At 45.0% G+C, this 21747-nt stretch overlaps 1 protein-coding gene across 3 annotated transcripts in view; it reads right to left on the reverse strand.

The window, feature by feature from the left end:
• The window catches only part of LOC147678958 (allantoinase, mitochondrial-like), a 394121-nt gene that overhangs the window by 275008 nt on the left and 97366 nt on the right, over window positions 1–21747 (reverse strand). For all 3 annotated transcript variants that reach the window (XM_086942692.1, XM_086942694.1, XM_086942693.1), the window contains one exon: window positions 2316–2467. In XM_086942692.1, coding sequence (XP_086798818.1) covers window positions 2316–2467 — 152 coding nt within the window. The remainder of the gene's footprint in view (window positions 1–2315; window positions 2468–21747) is intronic.

The following is a 21747-nucleotide window of genomic DNA, read 5'->3' on the forward strand; positions in this document are numbered from 1 at the left end:
CCCAGCTGACCAACAGCGCAGCCGACCAGCTCAACTGCATCCTCCTCAAAGTGCGGTACCTCCACAAACAGGCAACAGAAATCTGGGACTTCCTTGATGCCCCCTCTTCAGACATTGCCTTCTTGACGGAAACCTGGACCAACCTCTGCTCCGCCCTGACTTCGCCATCACCATCCACGACGGCTACAAATTCACCCGCAAGGACCACTCCGAGCCCCCAGGAGGAGGCAATGCCATTGTCTAAAAAAGCACACTCTGACTGACCACACACTCTAATGACCCGACTGTGTCCATAGACACCTCCACTTCCAGATCCATGCCAACAACACCCTGCGCCGCACCCTCATCGACAGGCCCCCCGGGCCTTGAACCCCCATTCACCGGTGCCATAATAGGCCTCATCACACCCAAGGCTCTCTTATCCAATGACTACATCCTACTCGGAGACCTCAAGGTCCACCTGGACAACCCCAGTGACCAGAATCCCCACCCCTCCTGGAGAACCTCACCAACATTGGACTCAAGAAGCTAGTCACCTCACCAACCCAAATAGCCTGACACACGCTGGAGCCGGTCTTCTCCACCGTCTGGAACTTCAACTACAGCCACACCACAGGACTCTCCGGTCCGATCATCATTGCTTACATCACGCCTTCACGACGCCCACTGCACACCATCGCCATCATTGCCTCCCACCCCTGTCGCAGCTGGATTAAGGCCACCAAAGAGCTTCCCGTCAACTCCCTCAGCACCACCGCTCCGCCAAAGCTTACAGATGCCAACACCACAGCACGCAACCTCCACCGATGGATCTCCAACTGGTCCGACACCCTGGCACCCCTCAAGAAAAGAACAGGCAAACAATACTCCAAGAAGGCCAACTGGGTAACTCCCGCCCTTCACTAATCCTGCCCCACCTACAGACGCCTCAAGAAGAGACAGAGCCACACATCAATCAACTCTGCAACAAAGTCACCCTTGCACCATGACGCAAGGGTTCCTGCGTTGGCACGTGGGAGCTATTGTGCCCCAACGAAGGGGAAAAAACAGGGGGGCTTATTCATGAGCCCCGTTTGACAGTTTCACCTTGCCGGTGTGTCATTTTCTTGACGTATTTGCAGCGTGATTCTTGCACTACGTTGCACCGTATTTGCAAAGTGATGCATCAAGGCATATGCGTGACCTTGTGAAGCCCTGTGCCACATTATACCTGCATCAGGTGTATGCAGGGTGGGCATTCCCACACAACAAAGCCTCAAAGGAGTGGCTCAGTGAAAGCCATCAGATTTCACTGCAACAATTGTAGGACGCCACTGTGTCAGTACCTTACGCCTGCCTCATGGCAGGCGTGGTAAAGGTGAAGCAGTGCCAGAGGGATAGGCTGGCCCTATGCATTGCTGGAGTTGCGTCATGTTCGTGACACAATTGCAGCAATGCTTGACTTTAGCGCTGACAGATACGTCAGGATTCTAGACGTATCTGTCCTTAATTGCGACATGGAGCATTATACAGTGAATACAGCACATCCAGGGTGTCGCAAAAAGGGCGTAGTGAAAAGTGATGCAACGCTGTTTTGTTGCAGCGATGCAACACATTTCATGAATGAGGCCCCGGAATGCGCCCTATCTTATTGATGGTGCCCTGTAGTTTTGTCGCAGGGGGAGCGCAGCAACATTCTGTGCAGCGCTGTCCAGCACCAAAACCTTCTGAAATGAGGCCCCAAATGTTTGTACCATTTTTAAGACCAGCTCTTTTCTGGTCTTAAAAAACTGCCTCTAACTGAAGTTAGAGGTAGTTTTGCATCAAAGAAGGAATTCCTTGTAAATATCGCAAAGTGGGGTTAGCAGCAGTTTTTGCACGGGAACGCCTCCCTTGCATCTCATTTTCATTAAGTCCCGCTAACAGACGTGCCAATCCTAAAAATTCACGTTTACCCCCGGAAAACTGTCACAAACTCCTCCTAGCGGCAACTTGTAAATACAGAGATAAAGAAAAGCTGCCGTAACGTCAAAAAATGTACGCCACAGCAGCGTTAACTCCCTGTACATATGCCCCTCTCTGTCTCACTTGTGAGGCCTAATGTGCTTCATATTTATTGAATGGATTGGCATGATGGCCAAGTACTCTTGTGAAACTTGATCCATCCAATAGCGGTGGGGAGAGTACTTTAGTTTGGAAAGAACCTCTTCAACCACAAAAGAGGCAGCCTGATTTTTTTCCCTGTCAGTGTAATGAATCATTGTGCTGTGGAATACTTTGATCTGTGTATGATATATGAGCCTTGTTATCATTCCTAAAACATGGCAGATTCTTACAGTGGCATGTCCACTAGAGTGGTGATCCCTCCTGCAGCAGCAGCCTTGGTGGCAGTCCAATAGCCTTCCCAGTCTGTGCGTCCTGGCTCGTTTACATGGACGTGTGGGTCAATCACACCCGGCGTGACTACCAGATTTCCGACATCTAGAATCTGTAAAGGAGATAGAGGAAAACGTATCATCACCGACAGTTACTAGAATTCACAATATAACCTATCTGCTCTTCTGCATTGGCCAGGCATTATTAGATTTACGCGTCAGAAGCCCTGCTTTTGATGTTCCCAAGAAAGATATATCTTAGTAGGGATTAAAGGCCTTTCATCTCTCTGGAATGGATGTCCATTCAGTCCTTTTCAAGCATTATACTTGCTAACCTATATCAAGCACATTTGCTTTCTACTTACTGTTTCTGTACATTCTTCCTAATATGCTTTATCTAATGCATCTCGATTATCTCTTTTGAGTTTCCTTGTTCAATATGCAAACATTGTATACAACCTTATTTACAATTTGGAAGACAGGATAATTAATCACAAAAGTTTCAGATGTCAATCCACCATAATACAAGTGAGTAGTAGCCTCTGGCACTCGCAATACTGCCAACAGGATATCCGTCCCTTTTTGCCACAGTATCCCGCCCACAACATTCTAAATATGACCCATACTTACTGCTCTTCCCATGATTGAGTACCTTTATCTTCAGGTGCATCAACACCCTTAGCTAGACCCCTGGCCACCTTCATAAAATATTTGTTAACAAACACCTTTGCCCAAGGTTTTTAAAATGATCCGTGCACTACATATCTCCTGCACTGGCTCCACAACATTGCTATCTAATGGGTCAAATCATAGCATAGATAAAGGAAGGAAGAAGGTCTAAGGCTAGATGCTAATACGGCCTCCCCTGCTCACTTGTTCTTTCTCATTCTACTCTGGGAGGAGGGAGCACAGATGGTCACTGTTTTGAACACAGGAGGATGAAATTCACATCTCTGAGCATGCAGCACTATTATTAAATTTCCGAATGCCAGCAATTTGGACCCTGAAAAGGTGGACTGTAAAAAGAAGACGGTTCCTCCAGTTGGGAATGATGAACAAAATAGAGGAAGGTTCCGCTGATATTCCCCATTACGAGGGCTGAAACTCAAGGCTGGTGCAAATTGTGCACTTACAAAATATCACAGGGTGGAATTTAAAGCCTGCCTCTTGTTATGGTAGTGGACCTAATACATTAAAAAAAACAAGTTGCAATGATAAAGGTACAAAAGCTGCAGCCCCATATCAAGTTTGAGCCTGAAGATTCTCTTATAAACAAAGCCATCCATTGGATTAGATATGTTAGAGGCTGCCAATCGATTATTCGCAAAGACATCTTCAGTGCCCGCAGGAGCTACACTAAGAATGCAATGTATGATGTGATTGAACTAATTCTAAAAGATGCATGGCTGGTGGATGATCTGGTGGCCCTAGACATTAGCCGCTATTCTTATCTTTTCGAAAGAGTGGACAACGGGAGTATGCCAGGAGACTTCTAAGTCCCGGTCCCTGGTTCAATTACAAGGAGAAGTGGGTGTGAAAATAAGTAAATACCACATTTTTAAATACAACCAAGTCCTTTTCGATTGGAAGTTTACAGGCCCACATTGACATATTAAAACCTGAGAACTTTTGATCGGTTCATCACCAATTTTGATGAAATGTTGGGAGACATCAAGTACTTTTTGCCTGAAGAAGGTGGTCTGAACAGTTGATACCATCGAAACGCGTCGCGCTGTACTCTAAAGTACTACATTAAACTGGTTTGCTCACCGAACTATGTATTACAGATAACGATGTGTTGACCAAGACATGACTTTTTGATTAGTGCGTCTAACGACAGTAACTCTTTTCCGTCCTGTATAAATCGTCCATTTCTTCGATTTTAGGAGGGTTATTCTGTATATGCAATTTGACATATGTGATTGTTGAATAATGATATATATATTGTTTTTGTGTTTTCATGGTTTCAATGCACTTCTGTAACAGAAGGTTTTAACAATTACTAAATGAACTTGAGATTCATTGAATAAAAATACTTTTTATGTAGCTTTGGTGATTTTGCAATACCTAATGTGAAATATTGTATTGTTTTGATATGAGTGAATGACAGTGTGCTATTGAAGACATTCCAAAAGGAAATTGTTTTGTTGACTTGGGGCCCTAGGCATTAGGACTAATCCCATAAATAACTAATGTATCCAGTTCAAGTATTGTAGGTCAGGAACTGATATATTGTTGGATTCTAGACAGAGAAGGTGCCGCTATCACCAATGGTAAAGGTAGATTGACTTAGGAACCACACTAACACCCCCGCCTTTTCCACCCCTGTCCGATTTTATGCAAATTGCATCAATACAAGTGCAGTGCGGCTGAACAAAAAGATTCTGAGCTAGCTTGATGCTAGAGGCTCAAGGGATGAAATGTATCCTAATAGCATGGCGTGTATCCAAAAGAGACAAGTATCTCGCCTTTGGGACCTTATATGTATTTAGCTATGCAGCACATTAGCCTGGTTGCTGAAACATATACTGTTCTTTAACATGGAGGGAAAGTAAGCACAAAGGCTTGCATTTGTCAGAGTTACAGCTATTGGCATTGTAAATGACAATGCCTTTTACCAATGTGTTTTGCTTTGTAATGGAGTAGATGGATGTGGTTTGGAGTGGATTTTTGTGGGATGAACTGGAATCGTTAGCTGTTGAATTGTGTGGATTGGAATTGTGTGGTGTGTAGTGTATTTTTATAGTGAAAATATGTGGTATGGTAAACAGATAGGAGTGAGAGCTGAACATAATAGACAAAAAGGAAGACAGGGAGGGATAGGTAGTTTATGCAGGAAGTGGTGTTTGAACTCCAGACAGAAAAGCAGAAAGAGTGTGTGAGAAAGAAGGGGAGAGGAGGCCACAATCACATAAAGGAGCCCCTGTGTACGTAGGAGACACCCATAGAAGAGAAGGAGAGCATGAGTTTAAGGGATGGAATTTTTTATAAGTGCACCAAAAAGAAATTGTGCTTGAAGACCTGAAGTAAACCAATATAACAGATACCAAAATGCATTTGACAGGTTGTAAACAGCCCATTTAGATAGCGGAGGCATAGAAGAGGGAAAAGGGTTTGCATTTATATAGAGGTTGTTACCCCTGATGGGGTGTTGACGCGCTTTTTTTGGCGAGTAGTCCGTTACTACGGAACCCATAAAGGTTTAGTGGTGAATTAGTATAGTGAAATACGAAAGTAATTTGAGTGGTGGATATTAGTCAGTTATTTGGATTAACCCCTTGCATGCTGATGACGAACCCCAGCCGTCATGCACTACAGTGCTCGTGTGCTGATGACGGCTGGGGTTCGTCATGGCCCGCCCCTGTTCATTTGTTTACAGCACAGGGGCGGAAACGGGCCAGCAGTGAAGGGGTTAAGAAGGATAGCAGAGGGATAGAAGAGGGAAAAAAGGTTTGCATTCATATACCACTTGTTACCCTGTTGGGGTGTTAAAGTGCTTTTTTGTCGAGTAGCACGCTACTCCGAAACCCTTTAAAGGATTAGTGGGTAATTAATACAGTGAAATATGAAAGTAATTTGAGTGGTGGATGATATGTTAGTCGGTTATTTGGATTGAGAAGGATAGCAGAGCGATAGACGAGGGACAGAGGTTTGCATATACATACAGCAGTGGAAAGGGGTTTGAGATAAATGAGAGTGGGTGTAGAGGATATATTGATAGATGTATAGGGTGAGAAATAGGGTAGTGCATTAGAAAGAGTAGTAGAAAGAAGTTTGAGGTGAGTCATAAAGTTGAGTTAGAAGATATATTGAGAGAAGTATAGGGTGAGTAATAGGGTAGTGCATTGGATATGCTGAATTAGCTATTCTATTTGTGGTAGTTCCTACCCATAGTTTACAAATCGGGGTGTCGTTTTGTGCTATGCCTTGTTATGGGATGCTACTCCAACACCTTACCGACGCTTCGGACTGTCTCTGTGAGCCATCGTATTCGGCACCCAAGGAATTTGGTACTCATAAGCACGGCACAGTTCCCATCACCATGTGCACTTCCTGCAAGTTTACCTCTGGTGTCGTACATGGTGTAAAGGATAGAAAGCCGGCTGGACTTGGCCCACATATACACCAACTCATTGTGTAAGGTGCCTTGTCAGATCATGGTCCTGCCTGTCTCCATCCAAAAGCCGGGTCATGCCAGTTCGCAGGATGCCGGATGGGTGCCAAGCTCTGACAACCACCCAGTGCAAGAGTATCTGCCAGATCTTTGATCCGGATACTCAGCCTGTTTGAGCTATAAAAAAAAAACGCAAAGAGGGAGTTTTAGGCAAACTAAAATACCAACAATGAATGGGAAAACATCTCCAATGCTATGCTGCAGTCTTAGACAGAAGTGCAGAAAAAACGGTTGTATCCAGTCTGATAATTCACTGAAAACCAGGTCTCTCCTGCCCGTCCTTGTGCTTCTTCACATCTTTAGTGGCAAGACCACTTTGGTTTCCACTGTCTACAGCCATGTGCCTGGGCATTTCTTGTGCAAAAGAACACGCTCTGCACAAAGGGGTGGTCGGACTGACCGAAAGGCCTATCAAGTCAATTTAATCCAGTCTGTCGATGCCATGTAAAACGTGCGATCTGTGTATTTCCCACAGAATAAGGGTCTGACTCCTCCAACTTGAACAATTTGCATAGCCCTGCGCAGGACTACCAGGCACCTCGTGTTCACATATATCTCTGATCACCACTACACACCCTCCCTAGTCTGCAGCTGACACTTTGCGCCCAGAGTAGCATCACTTTTCTGTGCCCCTGTCAGTCTTGTTAAGTGTTTATATCCCCACAACAACCGCACTTGCGGCCTTCAAAGTGTTCACATGATTTATGCGGATAACTACGCCACCGAGTCCCGACCAGTTTACTTTGATGCTCCTGAGATGCCTCCTGTGATTTTTGTCACCCCTGTAAGCGCAAATTAATCCGTCAAGCACTCTGGCGCAATAAAAAACCTCATACACAATGTGCTACATTAAAGTCACTCGCACAGCACAAGCATTCTCTTAGGAACCTTCTGAATGCCGTTAAACTAGACTCCAATACTGAAATTGAGGGGAAAGGTATTCAAACGTTTTCTACCTTTAAAACCTTTAAAACTACAGTCAACGAGAACCCAACCATCAGGAGGTATAAACATGTGCAACACTTTTCAACTAATTGAATTTTCTAAATGACGTTTTTTAAATCCTTTGTCAGCAAAAGGTACATACCTTTGATTACTTACAGCAGCAAAGTCGGTCTAATAACACAAATCATAATAGGACATAACAACATACTAACCAACATAACATCACACACGGACCCTGGAACCATGGCTGCTATAGAGGATTACCTAACTATATACAATTGTTTTGCAGTTTTATATATCGCTAACTTGCCCATAAGGGTTTGGAGTGCTCTAGATGAGCACTAGGCGCATTACACAAGGGCACATTCATACGGATTGACCACTCTGACCATCGCACGGGCAAGGCAAAGTGTCAAGATTTGCGTTGTACCCAAGAGGGAAACAGAGCAAGAATTTTACAGTGCCAGCCCTCAAGCGGAAAAGGAGTCCCCTCTCCCAATAACATATAAATGTTCTGAGATAACTAGGGGGAGGGGAGGGGAGAGGTGTGCTCGATGGTCATAAAATTAGAGGCAGTTGATTCCTTAGATTCCCTCTCAAGTCTTATATATATATATATATATATATATATATATATATATATATATATATATATATATATATAGTGCCGTCCTAAAGGCTTATTTATGGGATGTTTTCTCTAGCCACAAGACATTATAAAGGATTTTCAAAAATTATTGCACACGTTTAAACTGGCTATAAAAACAAACAAATCCTTGCACTAGAGTGCGCAGGGCGTTGGGTGTCCCACCCATTAAACCTGAGTCTTCAGCATATCATAACACTGTTAAATCTGGGAACATCATTAGTAAATGTGATCAATGATTTGTGCAAATTATTAATATAAATATTAAAAAGAAGAAGGGCCAAGACACATTCCTGCCTGACCCCTCTGCGTACTTTAATGTTGTTTGAAACCTCGCCCCCGCTGTTAATTTGCTGGGCCTTCAGGTCTTTATGTAAGTAGGCCAGAGAGTGCACCAATGCATTGTGTGAACCATAATCTAAAGGAATGGACAGTGACCTGTTTACAAAATCAAAAGCAGACGTCAGGTTCATAAAAGCCAAATCTATTGGTGAACGCTGCGTTAAGGTGTACTTCCCAAAAATTAAAGTAAGATGCAGGCATTGTTCGTTTGTGCCTGCGGTTTTCCTCAGTCCATTGCGCCTAAAAAATCCGGCAGAGTCAGTGGGGGTCAGGTAATTTTAGTGAGGAATAACTTAGTGTGTAAGTATAAACAGCTATTAATAAATTCACTTCATATACTGCGGTCCCAACTCTCCTTTCCTTCAAGTTTAAATCTGACCGTGCTTAATGTCCCAGCCAGGGCTGAACCCGTTAGTAACGAGTCTCCGGCCCAATCGCTGTTGGATGACCTAGTTGGAGTATACCAAAGTAACTCTAAAGTTATAGTAGGATTTTAATGTCTCTTTTGAGGACTCCGCCCTATCAAATACTCTACTAGAGGAACAGGACGAGGCTTGGGGTACACCAAATCTGGTACTGACTACTGGTAATCACCGCTCAACGGCTGCTATGACTCCAGATTGCATCACTGGTTATAGGAAGGAGCTTGAGGGCTTGCAATGAGAGGACCGCATCGGATATAAATAGGCAAACTACCTTTAAACGGGGAACTAACACTAGTGTAATTGACTACATTTTATTAGACAATAGTATTTAGACACTAGTTAAAGACATGATGATCATCCAGAGGTTTGACAGATACCATAACACCTTACTCTTAAATGTGGAGGGCGCCGTTCTGGATAGGAAATCACCCATCTCTATGATAATGGAACGAGAGATTCTTGTAGCTAAAAATCACAGAGGAGTCACTTGGCCAAAAGTTCTTGCTGACAGGGATTTGCATACTAGGATTGATGAGCTATTTGTACACCTTTTGTCCAGTTTGGACAGTGCACACTCTTCAGGGGCAACGTCATTAATATCCTCATTTATCCAGGTTTTAACCCAGCATAGCAGCGGGGACATTTTTAGGAGATCGGTGATGTACCCCAAGCCCACTTCACTATGGATTGAATATGTAGGAGATGACTTTGGGAGTGACAACAGAGCTCGTATGAAGTTGCTTTCTATAATTTGGATGCCTGGGGATGAAACATAACCCCAAATATCTGCCCCATAGGATGCAATTGCTAGACATTTGGATTTATAAATGCGAATCATGGCCTCCATGGGTCTCGAACCAAGTCTTTTAGAGAAGTTCATGAGGGCTGTAGTAGATCTAGCAACTCCGTTGCCCTTCAGTTTCAACTGGGGACCCCAGGCTCCTCTTTCGTCAAAAGTGACGCCTAAATAACAAAAGAAAGGTACCCTAGAGATGGATGTTTCGTTGCATCTAAAGGTTTTAAACTTCATATTTTTCCTGCGTGAGCCCGTAACCATGACATGGGATTTTGATGTATTAATTTTTAAATCCAAGGCTTCCATAAAGGAGCCAAAGTGGTCTAGCAGTCTTTGTAAGCCCGTACCTGTGCGAGCTAGAAGGACGGCATCGTCCGCATATAGGAGGACCGGGATGGATGACCCTCCCATACGCAGGACGTCCAGGGTAGCTAGATTCAGGGATTTACCCAGGGAATTGATGTAGAGTGTAAATAGGAGAGGGGCCAGGATGCAACCTTGTCTGACCCCTCTCCCTGATCTAAATTTCTCAGTACACCTACCTTCCCTTGTTACCCTAACAGAGGCGAACAAGTTCTGATGGAGATAGTGTAGAAAATTAACCATGGTAGTGTCCAAGCCCAAGTCCCGCAAAATAAGCCATAGTTTTGAGCGATTAACCAAATCAAAAGCGGAGGATAAATCCATGAAACCTAAATATAAAAGCCCCTCCTTCACCACGGTGTATTTGCTAATAACAAGGTGAAGGTTTAAGCATTGGTCCATGGTCCCCCTATGTGCTCTAAAACCATACTGCAGGTCAGAGAGAACCCCACTCTCCTGAAGCCAGTCCCCGAGTCTTTGTAAGATGACTCTGCCCAAGATTTTAACGGCAGAGTCCAACAAGGAGATTGGCCTGTAGCAGGCAGGATCCCCCCTGTTCCCCTTCTTAAAAATAGGAACAATAATAGAAGTGGACCAGGAGGGTGGAAAGCCTGCCGAGGGTATCGCATTAAAGACATTTGTTAGTATTTTGGACCAGAATTGCGGATACTGAATGTAAAGATCGGCAGGGACCCCATCAGGTCCAGGGGCCTTGCGTTTACTTGTGTCTTTAATCGCCCTTTCCACCTCAAGGATGTTAAATTCCATATTCATGTTGTTTGGAGCAAGGGCACTAACTGGAAAAATAGAAGCCTTGGTTTCATAAATTTGTTTAAAGTGGTGAAGCCATCTTTCGTCTTCGATCACACAGTCCATATCTGTTTTCCCATCCTCGGAAAAAAAAGACTGATTAACAATGGCCCCAAATTTTTTGCTGTCTCTCAGTACATCTGTGGCTAATAAACTGTCCCAACCTTCCTCCTTAATTTGAGTCTTGCGCTTGGCGAGTGCAGATTTGTATTCCTTTAGGAGGTTTGCTACTAGTGTCCTATCTCTGGGTCTCTGTTTGAGTGCTTTCAGCAGGGCACTATGTGTTTGCGAGCATTCCTTATCGAACCATTTATGAATGTTCTTATTGCCTTGCGCACCATTCCTAGACTCCAGGTTCTTAGAGATCCGTGCGCATATCTCAACATAGGCGGCCACGACATCGGGCCCTAAGGGAGTGGGGTCTAAGCAGACTGCCATCTTTGCCTCAGTTTCCTGTGCTAATGTTTGGAAGAAGTGTTCGGGGACAATCTTCTCCCACTTTATCCTCCTACCCTGCTCCTTAGTTGACAAGTCTCTAGGAGCTACCACACCTGTCTCTCTTCCACTCAGGAAACAATCTAGGTCCAACGTCAATAGGACGGGGTTATGGTCGCTAAAGGTGGCAGTCATGACCCTGTATTCCCGTGCCTTTCCTAAAACCCCAGCTGATACGAAGATGTAGTCGATGATGGTGTTTGCGTCTCTCCCAATAAATGTGGGCGCTCTAATCTCGTTGTAACCATGGCCTAATTCAAATAAATTTAAGTTGGCAAGAAAGGTCTCGAGCCCCTCACCCTCCTTAGTATGTTCAAAGTGAGGAATGCCCTCGACCGGTGATCCCCCGTATCTATCATTATAGCAATCCCCCTCACAGGGGTGGATATTACAATCACCCAGGATAACCATCTCTGGGACGGAAGTGCAATCGTGTTTATAGACTGACAAAAAAATCTAACAGGGCAGTCAGGTGCTCATTCACAGAAGAGCCCTCCCTAGAATTATAGAAGTTAATAAACAGAAAGGTCTGAGAGTCCGAGATAGCCCACTCAATTATTAATGTATTCACGGGAGCAGGTTCTATTTGTTTTAAAAGCCCCTGCCAAATTCAGTGAAAACAGTGTGAGTAGGCCACCCTTGACTCTCCCTCTTACACCCGAAACTGCTGGGGTAGAAAAACTATGAAAGCCATCCAATGAGAAACAAGTTGATGTGTCCCATGTTTCTTGGAAGGCCAGAATGTCGTGTTGTTTAACAAACCCCTGCCAGATAGAATCTGAAGCCTTGGCAGTTATTCCCACCACATTCCAGGTGAGGATTTTACAAGTTGGCTTGTTGGAATTAGACGAGTTATGCACCCCCCTACTCTCAGCAACTACAGAACCCTTATCAGAAATTGAGATTAGATTTAACTTCTGCAAGTCCAGAGTACTATTTTCCTTTAACAATTGTGTAGGGGCGATATGATGCCTCTGTCCATTTGGTGAATCCTGTGTTTGACAGTCAACCCAGTCCGTGGTTGACAGACAGTCATAGCGATTAGCAGTTGGGAAGTTGTAAAAGTTATCTTGCCCATTTGCGAGCTGGTGATAATAATGGGGTTGAGTGTTTTGTGGCCCTACGAAGAAACCTCCTTGGCGCGGTCTGCCTCTTCTTCTCCTAACCAGGTTCCATTCCACGTCTCCCCCCTCCTCCCAGCCGTAGGGTTGCGTCTCCCATGGGGGGGTTAAACCTCTGTCTGGGTTTTTGATCTTGTGGGCCCCTAACCAACTCCATCTGTTGTCTACTCCATCTGTTGTAGGTAGAAATAGGAGAGGGGCCTAGCAGTAACAGTACTTGCTTGGTATCTAGGTGCTCCACTACATATATAATCTACAACTTGGGTGTTCTCAAAAGTGACCACAATGCAGTCCCCTTGTAGATTTTTTCTGTTTCCTCCCACCCATGGGGTTCTCTCCACCATTAAGATATTACTTGGAATGTTCGGCGGTAGGGGATGATTTTTAGACAACCAGTGGCAGACTTTATTTTTCAGGGCCTGGTGGGATTCTACTAAGCATGGGCGGAAAATCCGTTTCGCTCGCGGATTTTGCGGATTTTCGGTAAATTCGCAATCCGCGAGATTTGCGAATCTCCCGCAAAATCCGCAAATCCGCGAGCAGCGGATTTTGCTCGCACTGCTCGCACTGTTCGCGTGAGTTCGCGGCTTCCCAGTACAACTTCGCGCCCCGCGAATAAGTGCAAAATTGCAGAAATACGATCTTAGCAAAACTGAAACTACTTACCAGGTTCAAAAGTTCAGGCTCATCATTAGTAGCCATTTCCTGTAGTGTTTCCTGAGGGGCCCCTCCAGAGTTCAGTTGCCAGTTGCAACTATTATGTGACCCTGCTCTGAACCTCAGAATAGTTACACATATGCCACAAAGGTCCTGAATTACAGCTAAGGGAGACAAGCAGGAGCCAGGCTGGAAGTTCAAATCCATTAATCAGCCCCTAATTCATTATTGTCAGTTGGGGCAGGGCAGGTGTTGTAACTAATTTTGCAACAATGAAAGCACTTAGCAAGTGCAAAAGATCACTAATCAGGAAGCACTAAGGAAGCAGGTGCCAGCTAAAAAAATATTCTGTGACACATTAATCAGCCCCAAATTAATTCAGGTCACTTGAGGCAGGGAAGGTGTGCTTGCGTTGCCACAATAATGTACACTGACTGGACAACCAGAGGGTGCTGTGATGAAACAGAGGGTGGCATGGGTGGGCCAGAGGGTGGCATGAGTAGTCAGAGAGTGGCAGTGGTGACAGAGAGTGGCAGTGATGAAGAAGAGTGTCCCAAACAGGCTGGACACGTAGAAACAACAAGTTCGCGAAACTTGCGACCCGACAGGTAAGTTCGCAATTTGCGAAAGTGTACAAAACCCTCGCGAACTGGCAGAAACCCGCGCAAACACAAAAAAAAATAAATCCGCAAATTCGCGAGAATTCGCGGATTTTGCGGATTGCGAGTTCGCAAATCCGCAAAATTCGTGAACGCGAGATTCGCAAAATTCGCCCATGCTTAGATTCTACTTCAGATGGTGAGATTTCAGTGACTCCGGTGAGAATGACTACATAAGGGCAGGCGTCAGGAGGGAGATGGATGTTTCTGCGAGCCGCTACCTTGGCTCTTGGGGCTGAGTCGAGGTTTGAGATCGGTGGGGTGGGATCATTAGATGTAACTTGGGGAGTTGGTTTAGTTTTAATTGTATTCTCAACTTGTCCTAGTTCAGGAGACTTTGCTTTAGTGCCTCCCTGGTTTGGAGTATTGCTAGGCTTCTTGGGGACATTATTTTTAGCCACAGTAACACTTTTACCAGCCAAGGATGACTTGTTGGCTGTATTGGCTGTATTAGCGACATGGGGTGTCTTAGCATTCAAGGTAAAACTAGGGGCACTTATGTCCTTATGTATGTTCTTTAAGATGGTTTCCAGGCAACATAGTCTAACCTCTATAGGTTCGAGCAAGGCTTTTAACATATTAAGAATATTAATATTAGCCGTACTTAATCCGCTCCCCTCCTGGGTTTGTTTAGCTGGATTAGTGACTTCCCCACTCAGCTCCAAGATTTCCTCCAGACTGTTATCAATAATAGTGTCATCTGGAAGACTTAAAAGTAAGCCATTTTTTGTCGAATGCACCCCCCGTGTCATTAGTAGAGACTACCAGATTATTATTCACAATTACTGGGTTGGGAATGGCATTGTGTTGGTTATGGGCAATTTGAGCTTTCTTCCCTTTGAGGGTAGTGGGTTTGTTAACCTTTTGTTTAGGGATTGCCCCTTCTTTCAAACCCCTTTCTTTTATGGCAGTTGCCAGGGAAGAATTGTCTGGCTCATTTCTGTGTGCTCCACTCTCTGTCAGGAGATTGAGATTAGGAGAAGCTTCCAGGTCCTGTTGTGAGTTAGAAACATCAAGATCCCCAGTGACCCCAGTATTATGTACTATGGCATGAGTGTTTGGGCGAGAGTCTATGTTAGGCATTTGTGCCTGGGCGATGAGGCCCAGGGGAGATCTCTTGGCCATAGCTAAATCTTGGGATACTCTCCTATCCATTAATATTATTCCCTCATCGATTAATGCATGAGTGCGGACGATGAACTCGTCCAGAGTCCCAGTTCGTTTTTTTGCTCCGGCTACAGCCATACTTCTAGTCTCCCGACAGTTCATGGTAAGCCTGTGCTAATTGCAAATAATCTAGAAGCTATGGCTATGGGATGAGGGGCGTATAGTTGGTACTTAGCAGCCCTGTATCATGTGATGAAGTATTAAAAGACTTACAGTTCCTGAGGGAAATGGCTGAATGAGCTGATGAAGATCGAACAGGGTTTGTGGCCCAGGCCAGGCTCCTCAGGCCTCTGAGGGCCACAGAGGGCCCGCCCTTTGCCCGGGCTTAGCCCCGGGTGTCCCGTTCGCATCCCGCGACGCTGAGGGCTTGCTGTTAATCTAGCCCCTCCTGGCGCGTGTTCCGCATCAGGGAACGCGCCGCCGCAAAGGCTGCCGGGATATGGAGTCCCGGAGCGGCAGGCGCGACTGATGGAAGCGGTGTCTTTAAGCGCCTGATGTTGACCTTGTGGCAATGCGCTCCTCTTGTGCCTCGATCCTCTTAACTTCCAGCAAATATGGCAGGTATGGCTATCAGGTCCCCCCGCTCCACCGAGGGCTTGCTGTTTATCTAGCCCCTCCTGGCGCGTGTTCCGGGTCAGGGAACGCGCCACCGCAAAGGCTGCCGGGATATGGAGTCCCGGAGCGGCAGGCGCGACTGATGGAAGCGGTGTATTTAAGCGCCTGATGTTGACCTTGTGGCAATGCGCTCCTCTTGTGCCTCGATCCTCTTAACTTCCAGCAAATATGGCAGGTATGGCTATCAGGTCCCCCCGCTCCACCGAGGGCTTGCTGTTAATCTAGCCCCTCCTGGCGCGTGTTCCGCGTCAGGGAACGCGCCGCCGCAAAGGTTGCCGGGATTTGAAGTCCCGGAGCGGCGGGCGCGACTGATGGAAGCGGTGTCTTTAAGCGCCTGATGTTGACCTTGTGGCAATGCGCTCCTCTTGTGCCTCGATCCTCTTAACTTCCAGCAAATATGGCAGGTATGGCTATCAGGTCCCCTAATTTATCACACAATATACACAAAGGATACTGTGTTTCACTTTTGAATTAGCACAAGAGGGATTCAAATGAAGTATATTATACCGATTATAACTTGACAATGCAAATTGTGTTTACACTTTTATATTTATTAAAAAATGTTTACGTTTCAAAAAACACATTTTAAAAACAATCAATGTGGATAATATTGTCTCGCAACCTCTAACACAATTTATGAAATGCGATTAAAAACAATTAAAAAAGTTTTGGTGGTCTATTTTCAAATTCAAACCCGCACAGATTTTTCATCAACAATACAAAATACACAAAATACTTAAAAAATACAATCTTATATGTATGTTCAAAATAAAATGAAAACCCAGCAAAAAGGGGATTTTTCGTGTGTCGACGCGTTTCGGTGGTTGCTGACTTTACGCTCCACCTTCCTCAGGACTAATGATAAAATCAAATAATTCTTAAAACAAAGAGAAAAGGATCCCTGCAAGGAGTCTTGGGAGTCCGTAACTTATTGAATTTTCTTATTCCAGCTCAACTAATATTACGTCTCAGATTATTTCAATTCTTCTGAGGGAACATAACTTAGTATTGTTCTAGTCCTTATGAGTATGGAAATATCACCTGTCGCTGCGTACTGTGCGGCTCAAAATCCCAGATACTTTCTTTTCTGGTGACTCGTATTTATCATCACCCTTATTCCTTAGGTGGGATCATTCAATCGGACCGGTGTATGATTCTTTAAGGTAAATTTTCTTGTGGCCTGTACGTCGCGACCAGGATTTGTAATGGATAAAGACACACACAAAAGCACACCACGACAGAGGCACATGGACACAGGCACACAAACAAACACACTGCCATTCGTCTCTATCGCATGGGGAAAATAGCGGTTCTAGCTGTGACAGAGGGTTGTTTGCAGGGCCTACTCACTCCAGGAATGTTGTGGCATGTAGAGGTGTGTTGTGGGTGTGGCAGAGGAGTATCTAATAACCTCCCCAAGCTTTCCAGATACGGCGTGTAATATCCTCGCAGGATGGTGATGTGCCCCAGCAGCAACGGCCTTGTTGACAGACAGTCTGTTGCAGTAGCGGCTCCTGGAGAGAGTGCTGCCGGGCGGTGATGCAGGGCGGGGAGGGGCAGGGTGGGGGTAGTATTGTCCGGATTACAGCCTAACAGAGGTAAGTATATAAATAAATAAATAAAATGAATTTTGTTGCGTGCGCTGCATCGCATTTCGCTATGCAGCGAATGCAACGAAATTCGTATTATTATTTTTTTATATACTTACCTCCGTTAGGCCATAATCCGGACTTTACAACCCCCACCCTGCCACTCCCCCGCTCTGCATCACCGCCCAGCAGCACACACTCCAAGAGCCACTACCGGTCCTTTGCCTTGGAAATATTTCATTGTTTCAGATTTTTCCATCTGTGAGTCCCGGCCTTGGGAGGTATGCCGTCCTGGGCACATTTTCCATTATCATTTAGGCGATCTACAGAGCCATTTATATGACAGGCATCACCTGCCTCTGAAACACTTGAAACAAGTATTTGAATGCTATCCTGGCACTTGTGCTTTAGCTGTGAACATCTTGAGCTAAAGCGCGGGTGCCACAATTGCTTCAAAAGTAAGGAAATAGAAAAACATTTTTTTTTACTATTTCTTTACTTTGGAAGAAATCGAGGAACCGTGCTTTAGCTTAAGATATTTTCAGCCGAAGCATGAGTGCTGCAATTGTAACCAAAGTAAATAAAGAGAAAGAACTTGCAGCCACAAGTCTTTTTTTTTTCTCTTTATTTACGTTTGTTACAATTGCCGCACTTGCGCTTTAACTGTAAATATCTTGATCAAAAGCGCAGTGCCACGATCGGTTCAAAAGTAAAGAAACTGAAAAACATTTGTTTTCTATTTCTTTATTTTTAAAGCAATCACAGCACCAGCACTTAAGATGTTTACACTTAGAGCGCGAGTGCGGCAATTTTAACCAAAGTAAACAAAGATTAAAAAACATATGTGCTGCGAATTAAAAAACATTGACAAAACATCTAGGTCTCATCCAGGAGAGCTGTTGGCTTTGCCATTTTTTTAGCCAAGTTGTACAGGAACACAGCTACAGTGCAGAATGCCTGATGAAAAAAACAAAATAAAACTGCTATGACATGGACAGTGCTGGCCGTGCCATAATGCTTTTTTTAGGTCTTGCCTAGCGCTGCAGCGCATGCGCTGCACGCTTCGCGAGCCAGACAGTATATACTATAGTGTGAAAGCTTTCTGGAAGCTCCGCCCACTCTCCGCCCATATTTGTCATTGGCTTGGGTCCTAAATGCTGCCTTCCAATTGGTTTTAGGATTATTAGTCCCTCCTTATGACGATCATGTCGTCATTTATATCCTTCTACGGCTACTGGCCCCTTTACTCCTTACACTATTTTCTTTCTTGTCTCCCCCCGCCCCCTCCCACAGTCTGTGACTTTTCACCCCGGCCCTCCCCCTCACTTCCAATTGCGCCTTTTTGGCTGCCCGCACTTTCCGTTTTAAATGCAATAGGTCTCGTGTAAATAAGAGTCCTGTTGCATTACCAATGCTTGTTTATTTCTTCTTGCAATTTTCTGTATACGTCACAACGTGTTTACGTTTGCCGTGCGCGCTAGACGTTCTAAACAGCCCACGACGCGTGGATGATGGAGCCCAGAACAGCTGGTGCTTTGTTTATTCAGTTTCTAACAAGTCAGCATTGCGTTTGCTCATGGGGTCTTGGGAATGAACAGCCAGCGACCACAATTCTACATTGATTTTATGCTTCGAGCAATGGGGACAGCAGATTTGCTCGTTCCACAGGCTAGCTGCCTGACGGAAGCCCGGATTGTGAGCATTACAGCATGTGAGATTCCAAGGCTATTATCCCTTCCCCGTTGAGGACCTATTTACGGATGGAACATGTTGCAGTGTGTTCTCAGAAAACCTGCACACTGTAAATTACCGCAGCTTCGTAATTCTTGCAGGTAAGACAAATTTGGCGCCGTTTGTAGCTAAAATTGAAGGACGTTCTTCAAAATAGGCCCAGATCAGCTGAATTTATGTTTTCACTTGAAAATTGTGATCTTTGGAGAACCTTCGGTCAGTGTAAATGTGGTGACTTTTTTCCTGTGTTTCTAAGGTCACCTGTTGTATCATTGATTTAGGTGTGTCATCTTGTGTGGTTTGTGGTAATAAAAAAAAGATGCGGCAAGATCTGTAAGGCCACAAGAGGCACTGTTGTGTTGGAGTTTGACTGTTAAATGCTAACTATTTGGAGCCAGGTGACAATCCCTGGTCATAAGTTATTAACTGAACAAAATGTGCGCTGTTACACGTTCGAGGCCATCGGCCATCCGTTCCTAAAAAATGATTTACCAGTATGAGTAGGTTGTGAATGATGGTATTTTGATACACAGAGTCTACTCGCTGAACAGTCCAACAATGTGAATGACTTGGTTAATCAGTGGCCTCTTGTACTCTTGCAGAATCTATTTGGCAATTAGGTGCATTTTATTGTAAGATTTGTACCACTGCCCTCCTTGGCGGGAAGCTGCGGGTTAACTTTTGACTCTTTGTTGAGGTAGCATAGATGTGTTCATGTAGGACACCCCTGTTGAAGGGTTACTACCAATGCTACCAAAGAAGCCTTGCTGTTCTTGTAATGCAGTAGCTTTAACTTATATAACCTGCTGTTTATTTGGAATGTGCTGTGCCTAATCTGAAAAGGTCTGCTTTTGAGGAAACCTGGATAGTATGCTCTAAAATGTCTGCCCTGTTCAGGCACATCTAATACCTAAATCCAGGAAGGCCCTGCTGCTGAGATAGCAGTGATTCGGAACAGGGCCCACTGTCGAGGCATTACTTCTGTTATTACCTATAATTGTCTTGTCGATGAAGAGAAATTAAACATTAGTGCCTAGTTATGTAAGGTGTGATTTGCTGGGATTTTTTTCCCAGTGGGTTGAAATATTGACATCGGCATGGTGTTAATCACATTTCTAGTGAAATTGCAAGATTTACCTAAGTCAAGAAACATTACTGTAGCCATATTGTGATTCTATCCAGAACTTGAAGTGGGTTGAGCTTAACTATGAGCACCTTACCTTCTCTCATGCAGAGGCATTTTGGTTGCTGTATTATAGGTTCTTCCAGTTGAACTTGATCAAAGAACAACACTTTCGAACAGGCCAGTGGAGTTTCGCAGCCAAGGTGTGACAGTAATTGCGGCCCAAGGGAAGAGCCTTTGAGGTGTAACTGCCATAGATCTGATGTAATATGTAAAGTGATTATGCAGATCTGCTGTAAGTTCACATGCTACCACCTGCTTAGCATTTTCCTTACGCAGTCCAGCTATGGCTGAAAGGGCGTGGCCCCTAATAACTGTTTTGAACACTTCCCATAGAGTAGAGGGGCATTGTACTGTGCCGTCATTTTCTTGAAAAAAGTGGTCGATGTTCTGGGTGATTGCGGCTTTAATTTCTGGATTGCTGAGATACCATGGGTTGATGGGCGCTACGCATCCCACCTTTTTGTCCCCTATAGTGAGGTGTGCCCACAGGGGAGAGTGATCAGAGATTCCCCTCGCCAGGTGCCTGATTTCTTGTGTGATAGTGTTATGTTGTACGGGCATAAGGATGTAGTCTATTCTAGAGAATGTGTGATGAGACCCTGAGAAAAGTGTACTGTTGGAGATCTGGATGGCACAATCTCCAGAGGTGAGGGATATACACCGCTAACAGAGTAAGGATTTTCCCTTCCCATTGCCCTGAGACCCCTGCAAAGTGCCAGAGTGGATCTGCCCATATGTGTTTGATGCTAAGCGGCAATGTGCTTCGAAGTAGGATGCCCACCAACCGTGAACCAGAAGTGAAGCCAGCCTTTGCCACTAGTGTGTAGCCCCATCTGTTTAGGGTCTTACAGGAGTTGCCAATTAGGTGTGTTTCTTGGAGCAATGCGACATCTGGGGAATGACGCTTTATGTATTGGAGCACTATGCTTTGTTTCACCTTGTCCATTGATGTTCCAATTGATAAGCTTTAGACTTTTATCCCATTGCTTATGCATTGCAAAAAATCAGGGTGGTAGCACGCCAGCGCAACATGTGACACAACCACAGCATGTAATGACGTTCCCTGCATGACCAAAGATCCGACCTTAGGTCCAACCGCCTCCCACTCAAAGTGAAAGAAAAGACAATATGATTGAAATTAACATTCGAAACTCGAAACTATCCCCCCCTCCCTGCTACCCTGCCACCCAGGTTTGAAACTACCCACATCCCCAACTAGCAGTGCGCCTATTGCCCCAAGAACAATTCAAAACAGTTGACGGGGAAAGAAAGGGCGGGCACCGACTCCGGCCGCCTAAGGAATGCCCCCATCCATAGAGAAAACGTACCAGGGTAACAGCAAAAATCAGCCTCACTTATCAGTAAGCAATCACCACCCATCCTACTGCAGAGGTTTAACAATACAGTTTGTGAGGTTTGTCTACTGGACAGGCATTACAGAGTTCAGAAAGTTCAGTCCTTGTGAACTCTCAGTGTGCCCAGGCTACTGGACCTCGATCTCCAAGAGCGCTGGCTTTGTTTGTCGACATCTGACCCACCATCCGCCGAACCCGGCAAATGGACGCGGGCGTTTCTCCATTTGTCACCCATAGACGTTGATTTCCGGGTGGCTACCCTTTCCAACCAGTCCTGCACCTCCAATGGGGCCGTAAAATAAAGGGGTTTGCCTTCT

This window comes from Lissotriton vulgaris, chromosome 11, assembly GCF_964263255.1.
Source record: "Lissotriton vulgaris chromosome 11, aLisVul1.2, whole genome shotgun sequence".
Taxonomy (NCBI): Eukaryota; Metazoa; Chordata; class Amphibia; order Caudata; family Salamandridae; genus Lissotriton; species Lissotriton vulgaris.